Source organism: Macaca mulatta, chromosome 1, assembly GCF_049350105.2.
Source record: "Macaca mulatta isolate MMU2019108-1 chromosome 1, T2T-MMU8v2.0, whole genome shotgun sequence".
Taxonomy (NCBI): domain Eukaryota; kingdom Metazoa; phylum Chordata; class Mammalia; order Primates; family Cercopithecidae; genus Macaca; species Macaca mulatta.
In genome coordinates, this window is record NC_133406.1 from 104,375,381 (window position 1) to 104,400,655 (window position 25,275).

Below are 25,275 nucleotides of genomic sequence, written 5' to 3' on the forward strand. Positions count from 1 at the left end.
AATAAAAAATTACATATTAGTATTGTCAATATGATGCAAGATTTCCAAAAGTGAAAAATCATATTCTTTAGAAATGGGTGGTTAAAGCTGTATGGAAATTTTTAACGGCAGTTTTTAGTTAAAATTAAATCATAAAATAAATATATTTACCTGTTATCTGAGTATTTATACTAAGTATAGAAAAAGTTGAAATTAAAAAGAAACTCCTTTATTTTTAAGCTTTTATTTTATCACTCGTATCAAACACACATCAGAAAGCATTATCAACAGTGCATCTTATGGTAAGTCAGTTTACAACAAAACTGAACAAGGCAATTGTGTTTACAGAAAAAGTCTTCAGCAAAAAAGTATGCAATACAGTCAACTGAAACGCATTGTTCATACTTTTTAGGAATATAGGAAAGTGGAAAATAAAAGTCCTTTGCTATTCAGCAGGAAAGAGTTTAAAAGACTTGAATGGAAATCAGAAATTTAGGGATCTGAAAAAATAACTTTTTGGTACTGACACACATCTACATATATAGTCCCACTTAATTTTTGTTTTTGTTTTTTCTTTAAAAAAAAAAAAAAACAAAACCTCACAAACAATGAGACATCACAAATAATACAGCAGAACCATAGTGCCAAGAAATGCTAAGACCAATATGCTACTGATACAACTGGTAGAAATGTTACAGACAACTATTCACTAGGTATTGTAATATTCTTGTAGTTCTGAGGTGAAGGTAAACCAACAGGAGAGATTACTCCTTGTAACTGGCTTTGGTTTAAGTGATCTTTCACATTTTTTTCTAACCATACCTTCTTATAAAAAATGTAGCAATTACATTGTTACTGAGGGAAAATAGTACTAGGTTTTAATATTCACAACCAACTACTCCAGCTGACACAGGATGCCATCAACTGTTAAAATTTATTGATCTTAATTAGATTTTCTAAGAGTGATCAACAGATAGCAAAGATGGAGCCCTTTTGGGAAAAAATAAAATCCCTTCTACCCCAGATTTGACACTGTTAAGAGGTTATAAAGGAATGTTAAATTATTTAAGATTTCAAAAAAGAATTAAGAATGAAAGAGTAAATTCATGACAGCTTTACAGTCTGCAAAGTAAATAATCTACAGACATGCAGCTTAACCTTTTTTTTAATTATAATAAATATACTTACTTCCTTAAGGTGCTGTAACTTTGCAGCTAGTGCATACTAATGCCACCCACTGTACCCAATGTGCAAAAGGAAATAATGGAGATGGCTAACCTCCAGTTTTCTGATCCTTGATTTGCGTAAGTGGCAGTGTACACCAAATACACAAAAGCTGGAGTACAAATATTTATTTTTAAACATTAGGCCAAACTGAATATAGATATTTAATCTGGTTTCACAAACTCTTAAAATGCTTTTCTGAGGAAACAATGACGAGGAATGTGCAGGAAAGGCAATGTTTCTATGCTAGCGGTACCAAACCTGGAACTTTAAGTATCATTTTTAGCTCATTAACTATATGGAAGATTACTAAGACCAGTAAGGGAGCCATTTTCTTCCCCTCCTCTATTTTTTTATTACTTATCTCTCTCCTCTTTACTCTTAAAATTGGCAGTCTTCTGACAACCCATGCTAATAAAATAATATAGCTATATGTAATTCAAATAACTAAAGAACTTTTGAGTCCATATATGCAGGATTTTTGAATACCTCACTGCATTTGCTCTTACACCCTCACTGTCCTGATATCATAAATATTATTAAGGGAAGATAACTTAGAAGGGGAAAGCAATTCCAATCTGGGATAAAAAAGTGATTACAAATAATTATCTTGTTGATAATAAGGGCTCATGGTAACAAGTAGCTCTGATTTTTCACATAAAGATTTCCCCCCCGCCGCAAAAAAAAACAAAATACGAACATTTCCAGTTTTTTTCCCCCAGAATGTGACTTATTTCCATTATACAAAGCAGTATAACAAAACAAGCTCTCTTCTGCAAAAAAAAGATTAATGGTTTATAAGACAAATAAGATAGAATGCTTCTCTTTGCCTTTAAATTAAAATACTATGAACCTAGGTAACAAAACATACATGGCTTTCTTCAAAAAAGCCACCAGCTTTCTTCCGGTTATTGTGACAGCTACCCAATTTAATGGGAAATAACACTCAAGCAGTCATCTGAGAAGTTTCCCATGAATTCCAGCATTTACAGAGCCACAAACACAACTGCCACAATTATGACAACTCTCTGAAAAGCACAAATAAAGCAAATTTAAAACATTAATCCTCACAAGCAGTACAAGGCAGAACAAAAGTGCTGACTGGTAGGAAAATGAATAAAAATTTCCTATCAGGAGAATAAAGTTTGTGTAAACTATCTTATATCCTGAAGATCATTTTAATGACCACCTATAAAATATAAAGTTTCCTAAATACTCTCTGATTTATAGATATTTCTCTTGCAGTCCACTGCTCCTATAAAATTACAGCAAAAATATTAAAATTATTTACCTTCTTCTTAAATATCCACGGCACTTGTCAAGTACATGTCACTGTGAATCTACTGGTCATTATATAGTTTTAAAAACAGTGAAAAACATCTGAGGGAGGCGACTACAATAACAAACATGACATATCCTACAGTATCAGGCAGAGAAGCTATCCTAAAACAAATGAAACCAAATTTTACAATTCTAGGTACTCCAAAAACTAAAATATCCATGTTCTTCTGTGATTAAGAATGGGACTTATCTTAATATACCACAAGAGGCTCAGCTCCGTACGATGGAGACAACATTTTTATATTCATCAAGAAAGCTAATAAGTAATACTAACTTGAAACACTACCATCTCAAAATAAAGGTGATTGACTGAGCACCTTAAGAAATGGGGATTCTTTTGAGCTAATTGTGACCAACTACTTGTCTATATGTGACCATAATTGACAAGAAATAAAATTATATCAGAGAGCTACAGTAATAAAATTTGATGAAGGAACCTGATATTAAAAACAGAACTAGAGATCCAAGGAAAAATTAAATTCTGCCAGACAATTCTGGCTTTTCCATCATACATAATATTGGAATAAAATCAAACACGAATAGTTTTACACATACAAAAAAATAAGGTAAACCAAGGCTATTTCCAGGAAGATAGTGAATATATACATGAAAAATAAAACAAAAAGTAAACCAAGAAAAGTTTGGACTTTTATACTATCATATGTGACTCAATTAAAAGTTACTCCAGGAAAAAGGCAGAAGTGCTATTAATTATCATCATCTGGGAAGCTAAACCAAATGAGTTTTAATATTTTCCAGGAAACACAAGGCACTTGCTTAAATCTTTATCTACACATCCATCAGACTCAAAGTCATGATGTGATTCCATCTGTACCCGAATCTGAATAAAGCCACCTAGCATGTACCCTTGCATAAGTGTCTAGGTAAATATATGGTTACTGAGTGTCTCCCCTACTCCTTCACCCAGTAACTATGTTGTTACAATTACTATCATTTACAATGGTGCTGATTTTCATTAAATTAATTGTACAAAAAAAAAAAAAAAAGTCATGCTGCCAAGTACACTGATAGTAGAAATTACATGTAAGATAGGTCTAACAGTCAGAAAATAAGACCCAAAACAAAAGGATACCCAAATGTTAGTTATCTGCATGGTGAATTAACTAAAACAAGCCATGAAACAGCATCTGATAAGTGCTCTAACTCTGCCTTTTATTCCAGAAAAGTAACTGATGCCCTTACCAGAGTGAAGGTCCAGTGTAATAAGACAGAAAAAAGCCTCTGCCCATGGTTTCTCTTCAGCTTTCTCTACATGGCAGCATTCCTTATAATACATTTGCTCAATAATTAAAATATAAGCAACGTGAATCTAGAAGACAAGTTAAATAAGCATTCAGAGATTTTCTTTTAAAGAATAATTTAACATATCTCAGCACTCTTAAGCAGCTGGAGTACCAAAAAGAAGGCAATATTTCTCTCAATAAAAACAAAGAGAAGTTCGAGTAAAACCATACTTATGGTTTTTGTTCTAAAAGCAGCCAGTTTGGCTCAAGGCATAGCAGAAAGGGAATCCCTCTAAAGAGAGCTGCTATATTGGTGGCCACAAAAAAGGAAGACATCCAGTGGTAATAAATGTGGATCTCTTATTGCAAGAGGATAGTTTTAAAAAATTCCTTTAAAAGGCAGTCAGTACTTTTAGTTAATGCTGTCTCTTACTGAGGTGTCCAACTCTACTTGTTTTTGTCCTGTAAATACAGCATTAGTTTTGACAGTGGCTAGCTAGCTACCCCCTCCAAATATGCTTAAAAAGAATCAAGTATTTCCTACAAAATAATCACCGTATGTGCCTTTTCTGGGTGTAAAATGTACCACAGTAATATCCCAAAGATGTAACTGGGAAGGTGAGAGGCAAGGAAGCACAGGTATTAATTTAGGGAATGAAAAACTACCTGAGACAGAATTTGCCCAAAAGGGTAGGAGTTAAGTGACATGAACCCTCACCTCTTTACCCTTTCTCTCAAAAAGAAAATTCTAGGTTTTCCAATAACTTCAGTAAATCAAAATCCCTATGTATGTATTTCATCCTAATCATGAAACTTATATCTTTTGATAATATTTGGTTCAGGTTTAAGAAAGATAATATCAGAGGTGGGAGGGGTAATCTGCTAATGTGATCTTTGGTAGAATGGGCTAAGCTATAAAATAATTTAAATCACAGAGGCATTTCTTTTTCAATTCTCTGGCTTTAATATAAAACATGTAGCCGGGTATGGTGGCAAGCGCCTATAATCCCAGCTACTGGAGAGGCTGAGACAGGAGAATTGCTCAAACCTGGGAGGCAGAGGTTGCAGTGAGCTGAAATTGAGCCACTGCACTCCAGCCTGGGCAACAGAGCAAGATACCATCTCGAAAAAAAAAAAACAAAAAACAAAAAAAACCTCTAATTAAATGCATGGTTAATTCAAGACTCATCAATTATTCCCTCAGCTCCCTTAAAATCTAGTTAGCATCTTCTGTAACAAAATCCTACAGTGTCAAGCACTAAATATATGTATGAATGTATCAGCAATAAGATGACAATCAAAGAATGCTGCGAAGATTGGCATCAAGATGTTAGCAGCATACTGCAGGACTAGGCTTAGAAGACTACCTGCAGTTTATTTGTAAAGATTTTTCTTTTGGGGGAGGAGGGGAGTGAAAAGTCAATGTGCTAACTTAGGATACTTGCCCTTATAAAGAATTTCTTTGTATCCCATGTTCATCGTACTTAAGGACCTGATGTTTCTAATCACCACAAAATCTGCTACCCATATGAACATTTAGGAAAGTTTAGGTCTTCACAATACAGGTTCTGCCCACTTGAATTCTGACTTGAAAACAAACCAATTTATAATCAACCCCTGAAAGGGCCAAAATAAAAAAAAAATAGTTCTTCCTTCTAAGCGCATGTATTGGGGAACATGGCAAAAGACCCTTTGGTAATTCATAAATCAGCCTCCTTAAGCCAAATTTGGTTTCATAATAAACATTAAAGGAGAGTCCTGAATTTGACAATTGTAAATAACTAAAATGTCATGGGGTAATATATTTCATTCTGTAAAATGCAAATTCTAATCGAACTCTCAGCAACCTGCATGGCAAACATAAGGAAATATGAGGAGGCTTCCAGCAGGGAAAGATAGAAGACTTTTTCCTTAGGAAAAAATAAATAAATTAAAAAATTAATAACCTGTATATAACTTGTCTTTTTTTCTTTTTTGGTATAATCAGTGCTTCATAAAGGCGTCCTAACTTTTATATCTTTAAAGACAACCTACCATGAAATAAGAAGAATCCATAATTATAATTCTAAAAACTATGTAATCAACTTGTGTCCATGAACACACATACAGCAGCATTCTCTACTCAGGGACACGTTAGGTTGCTATGAATCCTTTTAAGAATTCTTTGAGTTTTTCTTCCTTTCTACTTCTACTTCATTATATCTACACCTTTCTTAACTAACTTGCAGTCAAAAGCCAAACTACCTGGGATGCTGTTCCTCTAGTCTGTCTTCAGCTAAGGATAGAGGCAGAGAATGAGGGAAGTGGAGAAAAAAGGGAGCAGTGATATGAGAAACAGAAAAAAAAAAAGAATCCTTTATTTTCCATCCTCTCTTCGCCCATTTTTTTCTTTTCCCTTCACTGTACATCTAATTCTTTCGACCCACTTCAATTTTCCATCATAGTAGATAGAGCCACATCTTGAGACACCTTAAAACTATAGATTTACTACAAAAAAGATGAGCTAATACTGAGTCTAAAGTAGACTAAAAGAGGGGTTGATTTACATCTGGCAAAACTTAGTCTTTGTTCCAATCTTTTTAGAAGTCTCAATTTAACTCCAGGCTAGACTCGTTTGTTCTAAGCCTCTCAGGAATTATCTGTTTTGTCATTTACACTGTATCAGACAGACTACCTCTCAAAAAATGTATATCCTAAATCTTACGGATGTGAAACAGGTAGGGAAGAAATGAGTATAGACTGTATTAGCTCACAGGATTCACACTATAAAGTACACTGACTCAAATTTTCTCTAATCATTCATACCCGCACACTCAAGCATACATACTAGACATAAAAATTGTGCAAGATCAAGCATCAGCTTTCTATTTTAAAAGCCTTAATTTAAAAAAACTTAGATAGGCTCACTGCAGTTCCTTTAAAGGAATATTCAGTACTACAGTACTCCTTTAAGAAAAAATTCACAACTCAGTGTTAAGAACACAGTAGGTAACTGCTGCTTGACAATTGCTTAACATTACTGAGAGCATCCAGTGCCAGCTTATGGATATCAACAATAAGGAAGAACCACTGGACAACATAAAGAAATAATCTGTAAATGATGTCACCAAACCTAACAAATTTGTTAGTATTTACCAAGACATGATATTATTCATCCTTGCTTCATGACCCATGAAATAATTAAGATTTTTTTAGGTTACATACTGAAGAGCAACACCTGCTCTCCTGCACAAAAAAGGGCTGCCCACATGGATGCTCTAAAACCCCTCAATGTATAGCTGAGAGGTCTTGTCCTACTCAGTGCCAAATGTATGCAATGCAGTCACTGCTTGGGCAATGGCTGCACATTAGTAGGATTAAATAAATGTACAAAGTACCTCTTAAAATGGTAAGGGGGTACTCCTGCATTCAGATGTGGAATATAATAACTCAAGAAATGGAAGAGGAGAAAAAGGAAACAGTCCTTAGGTTACTGATTAAAGCAAGGTTTGATACAGATATCCCCTCCTGTAGGCACTCAGCGGGTAGAATGTAGCCACAACAAACTTTCCATCAAACATCCTTCCAGTCAGTAATTTCTGCGCAGCTTTGGAATCACCAGCATTTGCATACTCGACAAAGACCTGAAAGAAGACAGAGAAAAAAAACGTCATTTCATTTCCACCAAGATTGTTTTAGACCAGCACTTTACCACCTTTAATGGACATACATCAACTGGAGATCTTATTAAAATGCAGATTTTGCTTCCTTAGGTCTAAGATGTCATCTGAGTTTCTGATCTAAACAAACTTTCAGGTGATGCCGATGCTGCTGGTCCATGAACTATACTTCAGGGCAGCAAGGTTTAGAATACTTCCTCACAACTCAGCTTAACTCTGAAAAATCTCTCAAAGACAAGTTATGTGAATCATGTACAATCTTTTGCCAAGGTCATTACAGGAGTGGTGAATAACACTAGACATCTCCCAAAGATAGGGTTGAATAGCCCAGACAGCAACTGCATTTCAATGGTATCTGGATGATATTCTGTACTTTTAGAAATGAAAAAGGAAAAAATATTGGTCAAAAGCTGCTGGAAATTGCACCTATTAGGAGGTACAATTTGGCCAGGCGCAGGGGCTCACGCCTGTAATCCCAGCACTTTGGGAGGCTGAGGCAGGTAGATCACGAGGTCAGGAATTCGAGATTAGCCTGGCCAACATGGTGAAACCCTGTCTCTACTAAAAATACAAAAATTAGTTTGGGCAAGGTGGCGCGCGCCTGTAATCCCAGCTACTCAGGGGGCTGAGGCAGGAGAATCGCTTGAACCTGGGAGGCGCAGGTTGCAGAGAGCTGAGATTGTGCCACTGCACTCCAGCTGGGCAACAACAGAGCAAGACTCCATCTCAAAAACAAACAAACAAAATCTAACTGGGCGTGGTAGCACGTGCCTATAATCCCAGCTACTTGGGAGGCAGAGTTGGGAGGATCACTTGAGCCCAGGAAGTTGAGGCTGCAAAAAGTCAAGATCACGCCACTGTATGTACTCCAGCCTGGGTGACAGAGCAAGACCCTGTCCCCAGCTCCACCCCACCCCAAAAAGGAATAATGAATCTATTCCTGATTTTTTTTTTACCCGATTCTTTTTTTTTTTTTTTTTTTTGAGACAGCTCACTGCAAGCTCCGCCTCCCGGGTTTAGACCATTCTCCTGCCTCAGCCTCCCGAGTAGCTGGGACCACAGGCGCCCGCCACCTCGCCCGGCTAGTTTTTTGTATTTTTTTAGTAGAGACGGGGTTTCACCGTGTTAGCCAGGATGGTCTCGATCTCCTGACCTCGTGATCCGCCCGTCTCGGCCTCCCAAAGTGCTGGGATTACAGGCTTGAGCCACCGCGCCCGGCCACCCGATTCTTAATTATTCCCAAACCTATAGACCAAAGTTGAATAAATGAGTAGACATGCATTTATAGAAGGAATATCATGTTTTCTATAATACTCCTTGCTTCAGATAGGCTATACTTTTCTATACTACACCATCCCACGCTAAGAAAGTCATCTTATTTTTATAATTCATTATGAAATTAATAGGGCTATATGATTTTAATTCTGATTTTTATAATTGCTTTATCAGACGCATTCATTATTTTTCAGTGTTTTTTGTAACATTCCTTATAAAACCATGTTTACTTGAATTGAAAATTCAAATTAAAAAAGAAAATTCAAATGAAGAATGGCTTTGACAACTAGGTAATGAACATTTTCAAAAATCTAAATAGATTAAATCTGTGATTCCAAGAGTTTATCAAAAGCAGCTTTCACTCTCCTTTAAATGTCGGTGAAAACCTCTCAAAATAACAACTTTCCTCTCACTGATACTTTTTTCATACCATCTTAAACCTGGATACTTCTCTCTGGAAAAGACTTCTGTCTCTTCTGTATCTTCCACTTCGTTTTGACCACTGGGGCTAATATTGAGTCAGATCATGTTAGCCCTTCTTTCCAAATCTTCTAATATCTTGCCCTAGTTGCAAGTAAAAGCCAATATAATCTCAATACTCTATCAAGCTCACTCTACTTAGTATGCCCCCTACAACTCCCTAATCTCTCTGATCTAATCTCCTACTATTCTTCTTTCTCACTCTGCTATAGCCACACAGGCCTCCTCAAATCTGCCAGGAATACTCAGGATCTTGCTGTTCCTTTTGCCTAAAATTCTCTTCCTCGCTTCCCTCAAATCTTGACTCTCATAACCTTCTCAGTATGTCCTTCCCTACTAACCCATTTAAAAGTGCAACCCACCCTACCTATCCTAGCACTCCTTAAGGTTCTACCTTAATCTGTTTTTCTCCCTAGCATTTATCATCACATTTTAAAAAATCTGATTTGACCACTTTTATGATGGGTACCTAGAACATAATAAATGCTCAATAAATATCAGTTAAATGACTAAACAGCAAGGACAGAATTATACATATTAGTATTCAGTATGTGATACTAAATGTAAAACTATTATCACTAGTTTGGCAATAACTTTTCATTAGGACTAGAATAAAATTGTGTTCATATTTTTGTTTTCATATTTTTTCAGTTGTCAGGAATGTTCATAATACTAAGCTATTAAGATAAAATAATAGCTGGGCGCAGGGGCTCATCCCTTTAGTCCCAGCACTTAGGAAGGCTGAATCGGGGTGGATCTCTTGAATTCATGTGTTCAAGACCACCCTGGGCAACATGGCAAAACCTCGTCTTTATAAAAAATACAAAAAATTAGCCAGGTGTGGTGGCGCACGTGCCTGTAGTTCCAGCTACTCAGGAGGCTAAGGCAGAAGGATCACTTGAGCCTGGAAGGCAGAGTTTGCAGACAGCTGAGATCGCACCACTGCACTCCAGCCTGGGAAACAGAGTGACACCCTGTCTCACACACACACAAAGAAAGATAAAATAATCCACAACCAGAGATGACTGCACCCCCTAGACAACAGACATCTGGCAGTGTCTAGACATTTTTGTTGTCCAAAGGGTAGAAATGAGGAATGCTGTTAAACGTTCTATAATGTAGAGAATAGCTACTCCAACAAAAGAATTATCAGGCTCAATGTCAATAATATCAAGAACGAGAAACCTGAAGATAGAGCAAACTAAAATTCTCTCAAAAAATAAAAATCCTACAAATAAATATTTTCTTATATTCTTTGTCATATAATTTAATTTGGAATTAAGAGTTTCTAAAGAAAATGTGGTGATAACAGTTTTAGCCCACACATTTTACAGATGAAGAAACTGGGGATCATCACAAAGCTAATCATACTGAGGCTAGAACTCAGGTTCAAGAATTCTCACTCAGTCCAGCACACTTTCCTTCTTTAAACTATCACTGATAGTTTCTATTACAATTAGAACTTAACCTAACTGGCTTTCTAACTCTACTTAATTAGAACAAAATTAGACTAAAACATTTCTCTAGCTGAACCTGACATAAAGCATGATTTAGCAGTTGGTGTTATTGTTTTTTTTTTTTTTTTGAGATGGAGTCTCGCTCTGTCACCCAGAATGGAGTGCAATAAAGCAATCTCGGCTCGCTGCAGCTCCGCCTCCCAGGTTCAAGCAAATCTCCTGCCCAGCCCCCCAAAGAGCTGGGATTATAGGCGCCCACCACCACGCCTGGCTAATTTTTGTATTTTTGGTAGAGACAGGATTTCACCATGTGAGATGGGGTTTCACCATGTTGGCCGGGGTGGTCTCAAACTCCTGACCTCAGGTGATCTACCCACCTCAGCCTCCCAAAGTGCTAGGATTACATGCATGAGCCACCTCCCCTGGCCTGGTGTTACTGTTTACAGTGGCTCAAAAGTAGTTTTTGTTTTTTTTTGTGAGACAGAGTCCCACACTGTCGCCCAGGCTGAAGTGCAGTGGTGTGATCTCTGCTCACTGCAACCTCCGCCTCCCAGGTTCAAGCAATTCTCTGCCTCAGCCTTCCGAGTAGCTGGGATTAGAGGCATGCGCCACCAAGCCGGGCTAATTTTTTGTATTTTTAGTAGAGACAGAGTTTCATCATGTTGGCCACGCTGGTCTCAAACTCCTGATCTCGTGATCCGCCTGCCTCGGCCTCCCAAAGTGCTGGGATTATAGGCGTGAGCCACCGCACCGGCCGAAAGTAGTATTTTTTTGAGGCGAAGTCTCACTCATTTCTCCCAGCCCAGGCTGGAGTGCAGTGGCAGGATCTTGGCTCACTGCAACCTCTGCCTCCTGGGTTCAAGTGATTCTCCTGCCTCAGCCTCCCAAGTAGCTAGGATTACAGGTGTGTGCCACCACGCCTGGCTAACTTGTATTTTCAGTAGAGACAGGGCTTCACCATCTCTGAACTCCTGACCTCAAGTAATGCACCCACCTCAGCCTCCCAAAGTGCTGGGATTACAGGCGTGAGCCACCACACCCAGCCAATATTTAAAAAGAAAAAAAAAATTTTAAGTGCTAAAAAAATGCAAGCATATTATAGAACTTTTAGAATAAGTAAAAAGTACAAGTCAGAATATATGAATCATTAAAATGCAAAACTCATAATCCTTAGCAAAATTTTGTTGTACATCTTCCTACAGAACTAAAACATTTAACACAGAATTTTAATAACCTCTGAGTAATTCTGCAATTATGAAAATATTCACTTACTTGTCCTCTGCCAGGATTTTCCTTTGGAACAAGTAGAGATACCACTGGTCCATATTTTTGACACTCCTCTTTTACATCTTCTACAACATCTGATTATTAAAACATATAACAGTAACTGCTCTGATATAATAAACAAGTATTCAACATTTTAAATTTTTTAATCATCAAAGAATTCAGGAATACATAACTAGTAATGAGGTCATTTTATGTCTTGAATAGTTGACATTCAAATGATTCAAAATTTTAAATAATAGTCTGCCACCTTCTACTCTCCCTGAAGGCAACACATAATGATCAGTTTCTTTTTTTTTTTTTAGACAGAGTCTCGCTCTGTCGCCCAGGCTGGAGAGAGTAGCGCGATCTCAGCTCACTGCAACCTCCGCTTCTCAGGTTCAAGCGATTCTTCTGCCTCAGCCTCCCCCGTAGCTGGGACTACAGGCGGGTGCCACCACACCAGGCTAATTTTTGTATTTTTAGTAGAGACAGGGTTTCATCATACTGACCAGGCTGTTTTCGAACTCCTGGTCTCGCGATCCGCCCACCTCAGCCTCCCAAAGTGCTGGGAGGCCACCGTGTCCAGCCAATTTCTTCTGTATTCTGCCATAATTATTATAAACTTATATACAAGCAAATATGAAATTATAAAAGCAAATACCTTGCTTTTTATATTAAATATGTCCTTTAAGATAAAATTATCACATAAAATTTTCTCATTTATTTTTATGGTTACGAAATATTTTATTCTATGAATGTTCAATATATTATCTAATATGTCCAGTACTGATTAGACAACTTCCAAACTTTTACCATTAAACTCCCCCCAGGCATATCTCATTTCATTTGTGTATTTATTTCTTTCTTTTTTTTTGTTTTTTTTTTTTGAAACAGTCTTGCTCTGTTGCCCAGGCTGGAGTGTAGTGGCACAATGTCGGCTCACTGCAACCTCCACCTCCAGGGTTCAAGTGATTCTCCTGCCTCAGCCTCTCAAGTAGCTTGGATTACAGACGTGTGCCACCACGCCCAGCTAATCTTTGCATTTTCAGTAGAGACAGGGTTTCACCATGTTGGTCAGGCTGGTCTCAAACTCCTGACCTCAGGTGATCTACCTGCCTTGGCCTCCCAAAGTGTTGGGATTACAGGCATGAGCCACTGTGCCCGGCCTCACTTGTGTATTTCTAAGTTGACACTCTAGAAACAGAAATGCTGGGTCAAAATTGACATAAATTTGTAATTTTTCCAATTTGCTTTCCATAAAAGTTTACCAATGTAAACTTTCTCTAGCAAGGTACAAAAATGTCTGTTTCCTTATACCCTTACCCACAAGAGGATAATCAAATGTTTCATCACTGTCAATGTGGTTGATGGGTAACAAAGATATTGCAGTTTGGCTCTAATGAGCATTTCCATAATAATAATGAATAAAAGCATATGTGTAAAAGACTTGTCTACTTCCTTTTCCATAAACTGTAGTAAGAGCTATAAATACTTTTTCTTTAAAGTATCCTTTGTCTTTTAATCTTTCTTAGAGTTATTTTTGTCAGGATTGATTTTGTTCAATGCTTATTATACTGGTTCTGAGTTTTTTGCCATATTCAAAAAAGGCCTTTCCAACTTCAGGAATATTAAAAAACAAAATTATACAATGTCTTTTTATATTAAAAAATTATCTCCTTCCCACCTGCCCTATTTCCTTCCCTCACCCCTTTCTTTTCCCTCCTTCCCTATTTCATTCCCTTGTTTTAGTATTTTAATCTTTACTTGACTTGAAATTGAATTTGGTCTATAATGTAAGGTTTAACTTCCTTCCCTGCCTCTATCAAGATTACAAGACAGCTGTTCCAACACATACCATAATTTCTAGCTAAGAAACTTGTTATTTCATGATGACCCTGTTCATCAAAAGTAACAAAGGTATTTAATGGTACCATATATTGTCTGTTGCACTTTAGTTCACTTCAGATTCTTAAACACTAAGATTGAATAGCAACATTTAAACAAAATGTAAAGACTCAGTGTATTTCAAAGCAGAAAAAAAGTCACAGCAAGATAGAAGAGTTATATGGTAGTCTAAAGGTTTATTCAAAAAAAGGCCAAGCTTCAGTTTTAAAGACATCAAAATTATTTGGAGTAGACAGAATGAGGTGATGAAGACAGCAGGTCTTCACAAAGATGAAGACTAAAAGGACATAAGTAGTATTTTGAACTGATCCCAGGAAATTCAGAGTCATTATACCTTCATGACCTGAAACAATGCTGAGGGCAAGACTTTCTTTCAGATAGACAACATGAAAACTCAAGACTCTTAAAATGGTCACAGACTCAAAGAAATTACAGTTCTCTCACTACTCTGTCGGGACATGAAACCTCCGCCTCCTGGGTTCAAGCGATTCTCCTACCTCAGCCTCCCAAGCAGCTGGGATTACAGGCATGTGCCGCCACGCCGAGCTAATTTTTGTAAGTCTACACTCTTAATCGCTACATAAAATTGTCTCTCTAGTAGTAGTAACAATAGGTCGATGCAAATGCTTCATAGCTGTTGTCTTTGGTCTAAGTTTGGCCCTGCTTTAGCCTACTCCCTCTCTGTTTCCAAAATGTCCCTACTAAAATACAAGTTTGACTATGTCATTCTCCCATTTAAAACTATTTAATAAACTCTTTACTGAATTCAACAAAGAATAGATAGGTATTGAATACTTACCATAAGTTAGATATTATTCTATACCTGATGCAAAGTTCTTCACGTATCTGTATTTTGGTGTTACCATCTCTAGGATAAAATCCAAATTCTTAAACATAGCAAACTGGTCTGTACTCTGACTACCTCATTAGCTTTAACTGATTGCTCCCCAACAAATATCTTAAGATACAGTCATACAAATTTGCTGTTTTCTGACACTTTCATCTCTGTTTGTGCCACTTACTTCCTAATCCCTCAACTTTTAGCCAAGCAACTCCAAATTACTGAGCTCAGATATAACATCTGTAGAGAAGCATTCACCAGTTACTAAGACTGGGTTAAGTACTTGTCCTTTCTGCCATTGCATAGTACCCTATCTTCAGATTATCACAACTATAATTGTTTATGTAGCTGTCTCCCCTACTATACTAAAGATGGGAAGTAATCCCATAGTAAATATTCAGTTAATATGTCTTAAATGAATAAATGCTAAAAGCAAAAAAGAGAACTAAAATGGAGAAACACAAGCATAGGGAAAGGCTAGAAGAGACAGATCAGACAGATAGAAGCTGTTGGCAAGTTAATCTTCTTCATTAACTGGGTAAAGATGAAACGTGAAAGAGTCAAAAGGACATTATGAATATAAAAGTGAGAGGGCTGGGCGCAGTGGCTACACCTGTAATCCCAGCACTTTGAGAGGCTGAGGCTGGTGGATCACCTGAGGCCACGAGTTCGAGACCAGCTGATCAACATGGTGAAACCCCATTCCTACTAAAAATACAAAATTAGCCAGGCCTGGTGGCACATGCTTGTAATCTCAGCTACTTGGGGAGCTGAGGCTTAAATCCAGGAGGCAGAGGTTGCAGTGAGTTGAGATCGTGCCACTGCACTCCAGCCTGGGCAACGAGTGAAACTCTGCCTCAAAAAAAAAAAAAAAAAAAAGTGAGAGTATATTAGAGATCATATTGTTCAATATTCTCATTAGATAAACTGGAAAATATGAAAATGTTATAGACATGTTTATTCCAGACTTATTTAAGAAAGACACATTATAATTTAGAAAACACTAACCTTCATATTCCTCTTCATTCTCAAGATAATCATCATCCAGCACATTCAGCAGTCTTAGCACTGGAGTGGGAAGCATGACCAGATCTTCAATATGAGGGGCTGTTAAAATTCATCATAATATGGTTAAATGTAAATCCCCCCAAATAAGTTGAACACCAGATAAAGGAACTTGGGAATATAAATTAGTGCGGATGTCTTGAATGACTGTCAAATGACCAGGAAAAAAATAAAAGAATATACAACTTACCAAAAGGAATGCTAAAGAATGGGCTGCACAATGCCATTTCAGCAGGAATTCTTCTGCTTGGATCATCATGAAGCATGCTAAAACACAAAAAATAGGTGCCTTATCATTTCTACTGAATCTTTTGAAAATGCAACCATTAAAGAAAGTAAGAATGTCTAAATGTTCATGACAGCATTAATTATAGTAGCAAGATTTATTGAATCATTCACCTATAAAGAATACAAATGCTATTTATTAGTAAATGGTTTAGCAATTCATGATACATACCTATGACATTATACTGTGATTTAAAATAACACTTTTGATTAATAAATGAAATACTGCAAAGTGATTCACACTCTATAACAGTGAGTGGAAAAAAACCCACAGATTTAGGGTAACATAATTTAAAAAAAAGACAGTGGTGGGATGATTGTTGAATTTCATCAAATTTCTCTAATAATAAAGCAACTAGATAGCAAAACCAAAAACCCATGGACAATATCTATAACAAAAACCATAGGGACACCCTAAATAGCCAAAGCAATCTTGAGAAAAAAGAACAAAGCTGGAAGCATTATACTACCTGACTTCAAAAAAATACTACAAAGCTACAGTAACCAAAACAGCATGGTATTGATATGAAAACAGATACACAGACTGATGAAACAGAACAGAGAGCCCAGGGAAAAAAAAATATTTACAACCAACTGATTTTCAACAAAGGTGCCAAGAATACACAATGGGGAAAGGACAGTATTTTCAATAAACGGTGCTGGGAAAAACTGGATATTAACACACCAAAGAATAAAATTAAACCCTTATCTCTCAACTACACAAAAATCAACTCAAAATAGATGAACAATTTACATGTAAGACCCAAAACTACTAGAAGAAAACAGGAGAAAAGCTGCACAACATTGTTCTTGGCATTGAATTTTTTAATATAACTTCAACAGCACAAGCAACAAAAGCAAAAACAGACAAATGGGATTACATCAAACTAAAAACCTTCTGCACAGCCAAGGAAACAATGAACAGGGTGAAGAGACAACTTACAGAATAGGAGAAAATATTTACAAACTATACATCAGCTAGGGGAGTAATATACAAAATATATAAAGAACTCAATTTGGCTGGGTGTGGTAGCTCACATCTGTAGTCGCAGAACTTTGGGAGGCAGAGGTGAGAGGACAACATGAGCCCAGGAGTCCAAGACCAGCCTGGGCAACATGGCAAGATCATCTCCCTACAAAAAATTTTAAAAATTAGCTGGTATGGTGGCATGCACCTGTAGCTCCAGGATCACTTGAGCCTATGAATTCAAGGCTGCAGTGAGCCATGTTTACACCACAGCACTACAGCCTGGGCAACAGAATGAGACCCTGTCTCAAAAAAAAAAAAAAAAAAGAGCTCAAACAACTTAACAGCAAGGAAACAAATAGCCCAATTAAAACATGGGCAAAAGACCTGAACAAACATTTCTCAAAAGAACACATACAGACGACCAACAATATATGAGAAATGCTCAGTATCACTAATCATCAGGAAAATGAAAAAACAAAACCACAATGAGGTATCACCTCGCATCTACTACAATAGCTATTATCAAACAGACAAAAGACATAAAGAAAAGGGAATCCACACACATTGTTGGTGGGAATATAAATTAGTAAAGCCATTATGGAAAGCACCATGGAGGCCTCTTAAAAATTTTTTAAAAACAGAACTACCAGCAATCCCACTACTGGGTATACATCCAAAGGAAATGAAACCAGTGTGATTAAGAGATACCTGTATGTCCAAGTTTGTTGCAGCACTATTCACAATAGACAACATATGGAATCAACCTAAGTATCTATTAACAGATAAGTGTTCATTTCTTGTATGTTAGCTTAAAAGAAATAAAAATAAAAAAACAGATGTGTAAAAAGTGAAAAAAAAAAAGAAAAAGAAAAACACAGATGAGTAAAAAAAGAAAATATGATATATATATACACAATGGAATACTATTCAGCCATTGAAAAGGAGCAAATCCTGTCATTTTCAACACAGATGAACCTGTAGGGCATCATGTTAAGTGAAATAAGGCAGGTCCAGAAAGACAAATACAGCATGATCTCACTCATATGTGAATTCTAAAAAGTGTTGATGTCGCAGAAGTAGAGAGAAGAATGGTGGTTACCAGAGGCTGGGTGGGGGAGTTAGAAGACAGAAGAGTTTGGGGAGACATTGGCCAAAGCCAAAAGATGCCTAATTACAGTTAGATAGAAAGAATAAGTTCAAGAGACCTACTGCACAATATGGTGATTCTAGTTAATGATGACATATTGGATTCTTGAAAAACACAGGGAGTGAATGTTAAGCACTCTCATCACAAAAAATGATAACTATGTAAACTAATGCATTTTTTCATTAACTAGATTTAATAATTCCATAATGTATATATACTTCAAAACATGTTGCACATGATAAATACATAAAATTTTAGGTCATTAAAAACAAAAAAGACTGAGATGCTGTTATAGTCTAATAAAATTAATGTATCTCTATATAGCTATTGAAGTGTTTGCGGCATAAAAAGACCATTATTTCCTTATTGTAAGTAAGCATTTGTAAAGTAAAAATAAGCCACTTAAAAAACAAAAACTAGGCCGGGCATGGTGGCTCATGCCTGTAATCCCAGCAATTTGGGAGGCAGAGGTGGGTGGATCACTTCAGGTCAGGAGTTTGAGAACAGCCTGGCCAACACGGTGAAACCCTGTCTCTATTAAAAAATACAAAAAATTAGCCAGCGTGGTGCCATGCATCTGTAATCCCAACTATTTGGGAGGCTGAGGCAGGAGAATCACTTGAACCTGGGAGGTGGAGGTTGCAGTAAGCCGAGATCGTGCCACTGCACTCCAGCCTGGGCAACAGAGTGTGACTCCATCACAAAAAACAAACAAACAAACAAACAAACAAAAAACCCTATAGTGCCAAACTATCAATAGCAGTAAGATCTGCACTATATTGGCATCTATGTGTAAGAAGGCAGAGGAAAGCTACAATTGATCTGATGAACCAGAGAAAAAAATCATCCCGAACAGCCAAAAGGTACTCACTGGACTGCATAGCAAGATGCTAGAGAAAAGCAGCTGAAACTATAAGGGGTTATACATTCTAATACTAAGTGAATACAAGGAATTCTTTGTAATATCATGAGGTTGGAGTAATCTAGACACTAAGACCTCTTAAAACTAACCAGCCAAAGCATTTTTTCAGTGCAAAGTCCCACAGTGAGAAGAAATATTGGGAACAGAATCCAAACTGAGCAGGATGAGGGAGAGATAGAGAGGCACCAGAAAAAAGCAGAAGAGAAGAGCCAGGAGATCTCTGAAAAAAGCCACTTTTTGGGAATATTACACAAAACAACAGAATAGGGAGCCCTGTATAATAAGAAAAGTTATCCCAAGTATATTTTCTTATATAAGTTTAAGAAAATAATTTTCACATAAAAATGAGCAACATAAAAAGGATTATAACTGACTATGCATGGTGCCTCATGCCTGTAATCCCAGCACTTTGGAAGGCAAAGGTGGGAGGATTACTTGAGCCCAGGAGTTCGAAACCAGCCTGGGCATCATAGTACAACTTTGTCTACAAAAAAATAAACCAGGCATGATGGTGCATGCCTGTGGTGCCAGCTCCTTGGGAGGCTAAGGTGGGAGGACTGCTTAAAGATGCAGTGAGCTGTCATCACACCATGGCACTCTAGCCTGGGTCACAGAGCGAGACTCTGCCTCAAAAAAAGAAAGAAAAGAAAAGAAAAGAAAAGAAAAGAAAAGAAAAGAAAAGAAAAGAAAAGAAAAGAAAGAAAGAAAAAGAAAGAAAGAAAGAAAAGAAGGAAAGAAGGAAAGAAGGAAAGAAGGAAGGAAGGAAGGAAGGAAGGAAGGAAGGAAGGAAGGAAGGAAGGAAGGAAAGAAGGAAAGAAAGAAAGAAAGAAATCTATTGTACAAAAAAAAAAAAAAAAAACCTGCAAAATGATAAATCTCAGATAATGTATGCCAGAAAGACATGACCATAACACAGATGAACATTAAAATCTACCTTTTTTTTTTTTTTTTTTCTGAGGCAGAGTCTTGCTCTGTCACCCAGGCTGAAGTGCACTGGTGCAATCTTGGCTCACTGCAACCTCTGCCTGAGGGGTTCAAGCAATCCTCCTCCTGCCTCAGCCTCCAGAGTAGCTGGGATTACAGGCAGATGCTGCTAGGCCCAGCTAAATTTTGTGTTTTTAGTAGAGACGGGGTTTCACCATGTTGGCCACGCTAGTCTGGAACTCCTGATCTCAAGTGGTCTGCTCACCTCAACCTCCCAAAGTGCTGGGATTATGGGCGTGAGCCTACCATTTCAAAATGAACTAAATGGCCACACCTGGCCTTTATAACCTACCATTTCAAAATGAGTTAAATGGCCAGGCATGGTCGCTCATGCCCATAATCCCAGCACTTTGGGAGGTTGAGGCAAGCACATCACTTGAGGTCAGGAATTCCAGACTAGCCTGGCCAACACGGTGAAACCTCATCTCTACTAAAAACATGAAAATTAGTTGGGCCTGGTGGGGTCCACCTATAATCCCAGCTACTTGAGAGGGTGAGGAAGGAGGAACGCTAAAAGCTGAGAGGCAGAGGTTGCAGTGAGCACTGCACCACTGCACTCCAGCCTGGGCGACAGAGTGAGACTTTGTCTTCTCCTCCCCCTGCAAAAAACGAGCTAAAGACATTTTTTTAAAATGACACAAGATGTGAAAGAGCAAGAGAAAAAAAAATAGAAAATCACAAAAATAAGGTAATAGAACTCAGGAAAGAATTAGAAATTAAAAGAAAATCATTTCATAAAATAAAATTACACTACAAGAGATACCAGGATGAATAAACACAACAAATAACGTCTTAAAGAGAAATAGTAGGCAAAGAGGAGGATATTCTTAAAAATCAAAAAGGCCGGGCACGGTGGTTCACGCCTGCAATCACAACACTTGGTGAGGCCGAGGTGGGCAGATCACGAGGTCAGGAGATCAAGACCATCCTGGCTAACACGGTGAAACCCCATCTCTACTGAAAATATAAAAAATTAGCCTGGCGTGGTGGCGGCGCCTGTAGTCCCAGCTACTCAGGTGGCTGAGGTAGGAGAATGGCGTGAACCCGGGAAGCGGAGCTTGCAGTGCGCCGAGATCGCGCCACTGCACTCCAGCCTGGGCAACAGAGTGAGATTCGGTCTCACACACACACATACACACACCAAAAAAAAAAAAAGAAAGAAAAACAAAAGAAATAATGGGTTGGGGGTGGTGGCTTATGCCTGTAAACCCAGCATTTGGGAAGCTGAGGCAGGAAGGTCACTTGAGTTCAAGACCAGCCTGGCACATGGTGGGACCTCGTCTCTTAAGAAAGGAAAAAGAGAAAATACAGAATCAAGCAAAAATGATAGCTGGACGCCGTGGATCACACCTGTAATCCCAGCACATTGGTAGGCCAAGGCGGGCAGATCACTTGAGGTCAGGAGTTCGAGATCAGCCTGGCCAACATGGTGAAACCCTGTCTCTACTAAAAATACAAAAATTGGCCAGGCATGGCGGCAGTAGCCTGTAATCCCAGCTACTTGGGAGGCTGATGTGGGAGAATTGCTTGAACTCAGGGGACAGAGGTTGCAGTGAGCCGAGATCGTGCCACTGCACTTCAGCCTGGACAACAGAGCGAAAACTCCGTCTCAAAGAAAAAGAAAAGAAAAAATGGCAATATTGAATATGAGGCAAAGAAAATCAAACATATGTAGACTAGAAGGACATGAAAGTGAAAACCAAAAAGAACCGAAAAAAAATATTAAAAACTGTACTTTCAGAACACTTTTCTAAAACAAACGAAGATCTGAAACTACACAGTGAAAGGCATACCGTATTTCTGACCCAGAACAATCAAAGTCAAAATATATTTTGCTAAAATCACTACACATCGAAGAAAAAGTTAAAATAGGCATCTAGACAAGAATACCAAGTGATTTTTTTTTTTCTTGAGACAGAGTCTCGCTCTGTTGCCCACAATGGACTGCAGTGGCATGATCTCGGGTCACTGCAACCTCCGCCTCCCGGGTTCAAGCAATTCTCTGCCACAGCCTCCTGAGGAGCTGGGATTACAGGCGCCCGCCACCACGTCCAGCTAAATTTTTTGTATTTTTAGTAGAGACGGGGTGTCACCATCTTGGCCAGGCTGGAAGACCAAGTGACTTTTACTGAGTCACGAAACTTTCAACAGAAACCCATGCAGTAATATATAAGACACTAAAGGAAACAAAAATGTATGAGATTGGGATGAGACACATACAGGACTTTCAGGGTGGTGGGCAAAGTTTTCTTTCTTGATGTGAATGGTAGTTACAAGATGGGTACAATGTTCCAACAGATTAATTAAGCTACACATTTGCTTAATTCGTGCTTTTAGTATCTGTGCTTTATTCAACAACAACAAAAAAGGTTCAAGCGACTTGTATGCATATATAACGCGATATGCAGAAAAATAGTGGAAGGAGCCGGGCACGGTGGCTCAAGCCTGTAATCCCAGCACTTTGGGAGGCCGAGATGGGCGGATCACGAGGTCAGGAGATCGAGACCATCCTGGCTAACACGGTGAAACCCCGTCTCTACTAAAAAATACAAAAAAAAAACTAGCCGGGCGAGATGGCGGGCGCCTGTAGTCCCAGCTACTCCGGAGGCTGAGGCAGGAGAAGGGCGTGAACCCGGGAGGCGGAGCTTGCAGTGAGCTGGGATCTGGCCACTGCACTCCAGCCTGGGCGACAGAGCGAGACTCCATCTCAAAAAAACAAAAAACAAAAAAAAAAAAAAAAAAAAAGAAAAATAGTGGAAGGAAATATACCAAAGTACTACACTAGAATGTGGGTTTATAATTTTTATTTTCCTCATCATGACTTTCTATAGTGCCCAAATTTAGTATTCTATGTAAAATGGGGGGGAGCTATTATTTAAAAAATAATAAAAATAAAAAAGTCAATACTATAATTTAGATGATTTAACTTCCATGCTAGAATCCATTTTATAATTTTTCACTCCCTTCTCTTCAATGTAAAATGCAATTTATAATATCTCATATCAATCAGATACTAACAGCTATTTAAAACTAATTTGAAAAATACACACACAAATAAGTATGCGTAAAATTGGTGAAATCGGAATAAATCCTGTGGATTATACCTATTTCAACTTACTGGTTTTGATACTGTGTATACTACAGTTATGTAAATAATTACCACGGCTGGAAACTGGGTAAATGGACCTCTCTGTAACATTTTTGCAAAGTCCTGTGAGTCTGTAACTATTTCAAAGTAAAGAGTTAATAAAACTAATTTAAGGTTTATAGGGCCAATTATTAAGGTTTATAGGACTAATATTCAAAGGAAACTATAATACTCTAACTCAAACAAGGGATCCATACTTTTCTGACGTACTAATTATTTTATTCATTTCCAGTCCATAGTCTAGAAATCTGAAAAGCCTCCTATTTAATAATACAGTCATACACTGCCTAATGACGTTTTGGTCAACAATGGACCACATATACGACAGTGATCTCATAAAATTATACTGGGCTGAAAAATTTCTATCCCCTAGTGACATCATAGCTATCATAATCCCCTATCGCAACATATCACTCACATGCTTGTGGTAATGCAGGTGAGTAATGTGTTGCAGTAGGACACAGATGTAAACAAAACTACTGTACTTGATAATGACAATACAAAGGTGCTACTGGCTTATGTATTTGTAACTATTTTTTTTATTCCTATTTTAAAGTGTACCCCCTCCCCCAAAAAGTTAACTGTAAAATAGTCTCAGGCAGGTCCTTTGTGAGGTATTCCAAAACAAGGCATTGTTAACATAGGAGATGGCAGCTCTATGCATGTTACTGCCCCGGCAGACATTCCAGTAAGACAATATGTGGAAGTGGAAGACAATGATATTGATAATCCTGACCCTGTGTAGGTCTAGGCTAAGGTGTGCTTATGTCTCAGTTTTTAGCAAAAAAAAATTAAAAGTAAATAAGATAAAGAAAAATTAAAGTTTATAAAGTAAAAAAGTTACAGTTAAGTTGTTAAGCTGACTTATTATAGAAGAAAACAAATTTTGGCCAGAAGCAGTGGCACACACCTGTAATCTCAGCACTTTGGGAGGCTGAGGCAGGCAGATCACTTGAGGTCAGGAGTTCGAGACCAACCTAGCCAACATCGTGAAACCCTGTCTCTACTAAAAATACAAAAATTAGCTGGGCATGGTGGCGTGCACCTGTACTTCCAGCTATTCGGAAGGCTGAGGCACAAGAATCGCTTGAATCTGGGAGGCAGAGGTTGCAGGGAGCCAAGATTGTGCCACTGCACTCCAGTTTGGGTGACGGAGTGAGACTCTCAGAAAAAAAAAAGAAGAAAAAAAAAATTTTTAAATAAATTTAGTGTAGGCTAAGTACACAGTTTTACCCTTAGTCTTATAGTGTACAGTAATGTCCTAGGCCTTCACATTCACTCACCACTCACTCACTGAATCACCCAGAGGAACTGTAGTCCTGCAAGCTCCATTCATGGTTAAGTGCCCTATAAGGTATACCATTTTTAATCTTTTATACTATATTTTTAGTGTACCTTTTCTATGTTTAGACACAATACTTACCATTGTATTACAACTATCCATAGTATTTGGTACAGTAACATGCTATATAGGTTTTAGCCTAACAGCAATAGTCTCTGCCATATAGCCCAGGTATGGGCAGAAATCTGAATCATTTACGTTTATGTAGGTACTCTATGATGTTAGCACGGCAAAATCACCTAATGACATATTTCTCACGACAGATACCTATTGTTAAATGACACGACTGTACACATTTGTATTTTCAAAATATCTATTGTATTTGGATCTATTCAGACATCAGAAAAACTGTATCTGTCCCCAGACCATTGTCAAGAGTAATTATTTAAAGTATAATTAAAAACCATCTTATTCAAAATGGTTTTTGGGTCTTTTTTTAGGGGGAGGGGAGTAGTCCAAAAGCAAACTCAATCTTTAGTTAATAAAGATTCTCTTTAAAAACCTGCTTACCATCAAGTATATACAACAGACAGGGCTATGAGAGGCTAAAGGTATAGTGGCTCAGTATCTATCTTCCAGTGAAAAGGCAGCTGCCAGGGAAAGCTTAATATCCGATACTATGAGCAAAAGAACATTTCTTTGAAAATAAATTTGGTGAAACTATTTGATTACTTATGTTCCTTATAGGAAGCTAGCCTGCATAGACTTATTTCTAGGGGAACAAAACCCCTACGTGGATCA

The 25,275-nt window shown here is 37.8% G+C and overlaps 1 protein-coding gene across 7 annotated transcripts in view; it reads right to left on the reverse strand.

Moving 5' to 3' along the window:
- Positions 1-207: 207 nt before the first annotated feature.
- The window catches only part of UHMK1 (U2AF homology motif kinase 1), a 31,780-nt gene continuing 6,712 nt past the window's right edge, over positions 208-25,275 (reverse strand). For 4 of the 7 annotated variants that reach the window (XM_077997220.1, XM_077997207.1, XM_077997205.1 and 1 more), the window contains 4 exons: positions 15,927-16,003; positions 15,680-15,778; positions 11,932-12,020; positions 208-7,411 (listed from right to left, as the gene is read on the reverse strand). In XM_077997220.1, coding sequence (XP_077853346.1) covers positions 7,265-7,411; positions 11,932-12,020; positions 15,680-15,778; positions 15,927-16,003 — 412 coding nt within the window. In that variant the 3' untranslated portion in view covers positions 208-7,264. 7 annotated transcript variants of the gene reach the window in all.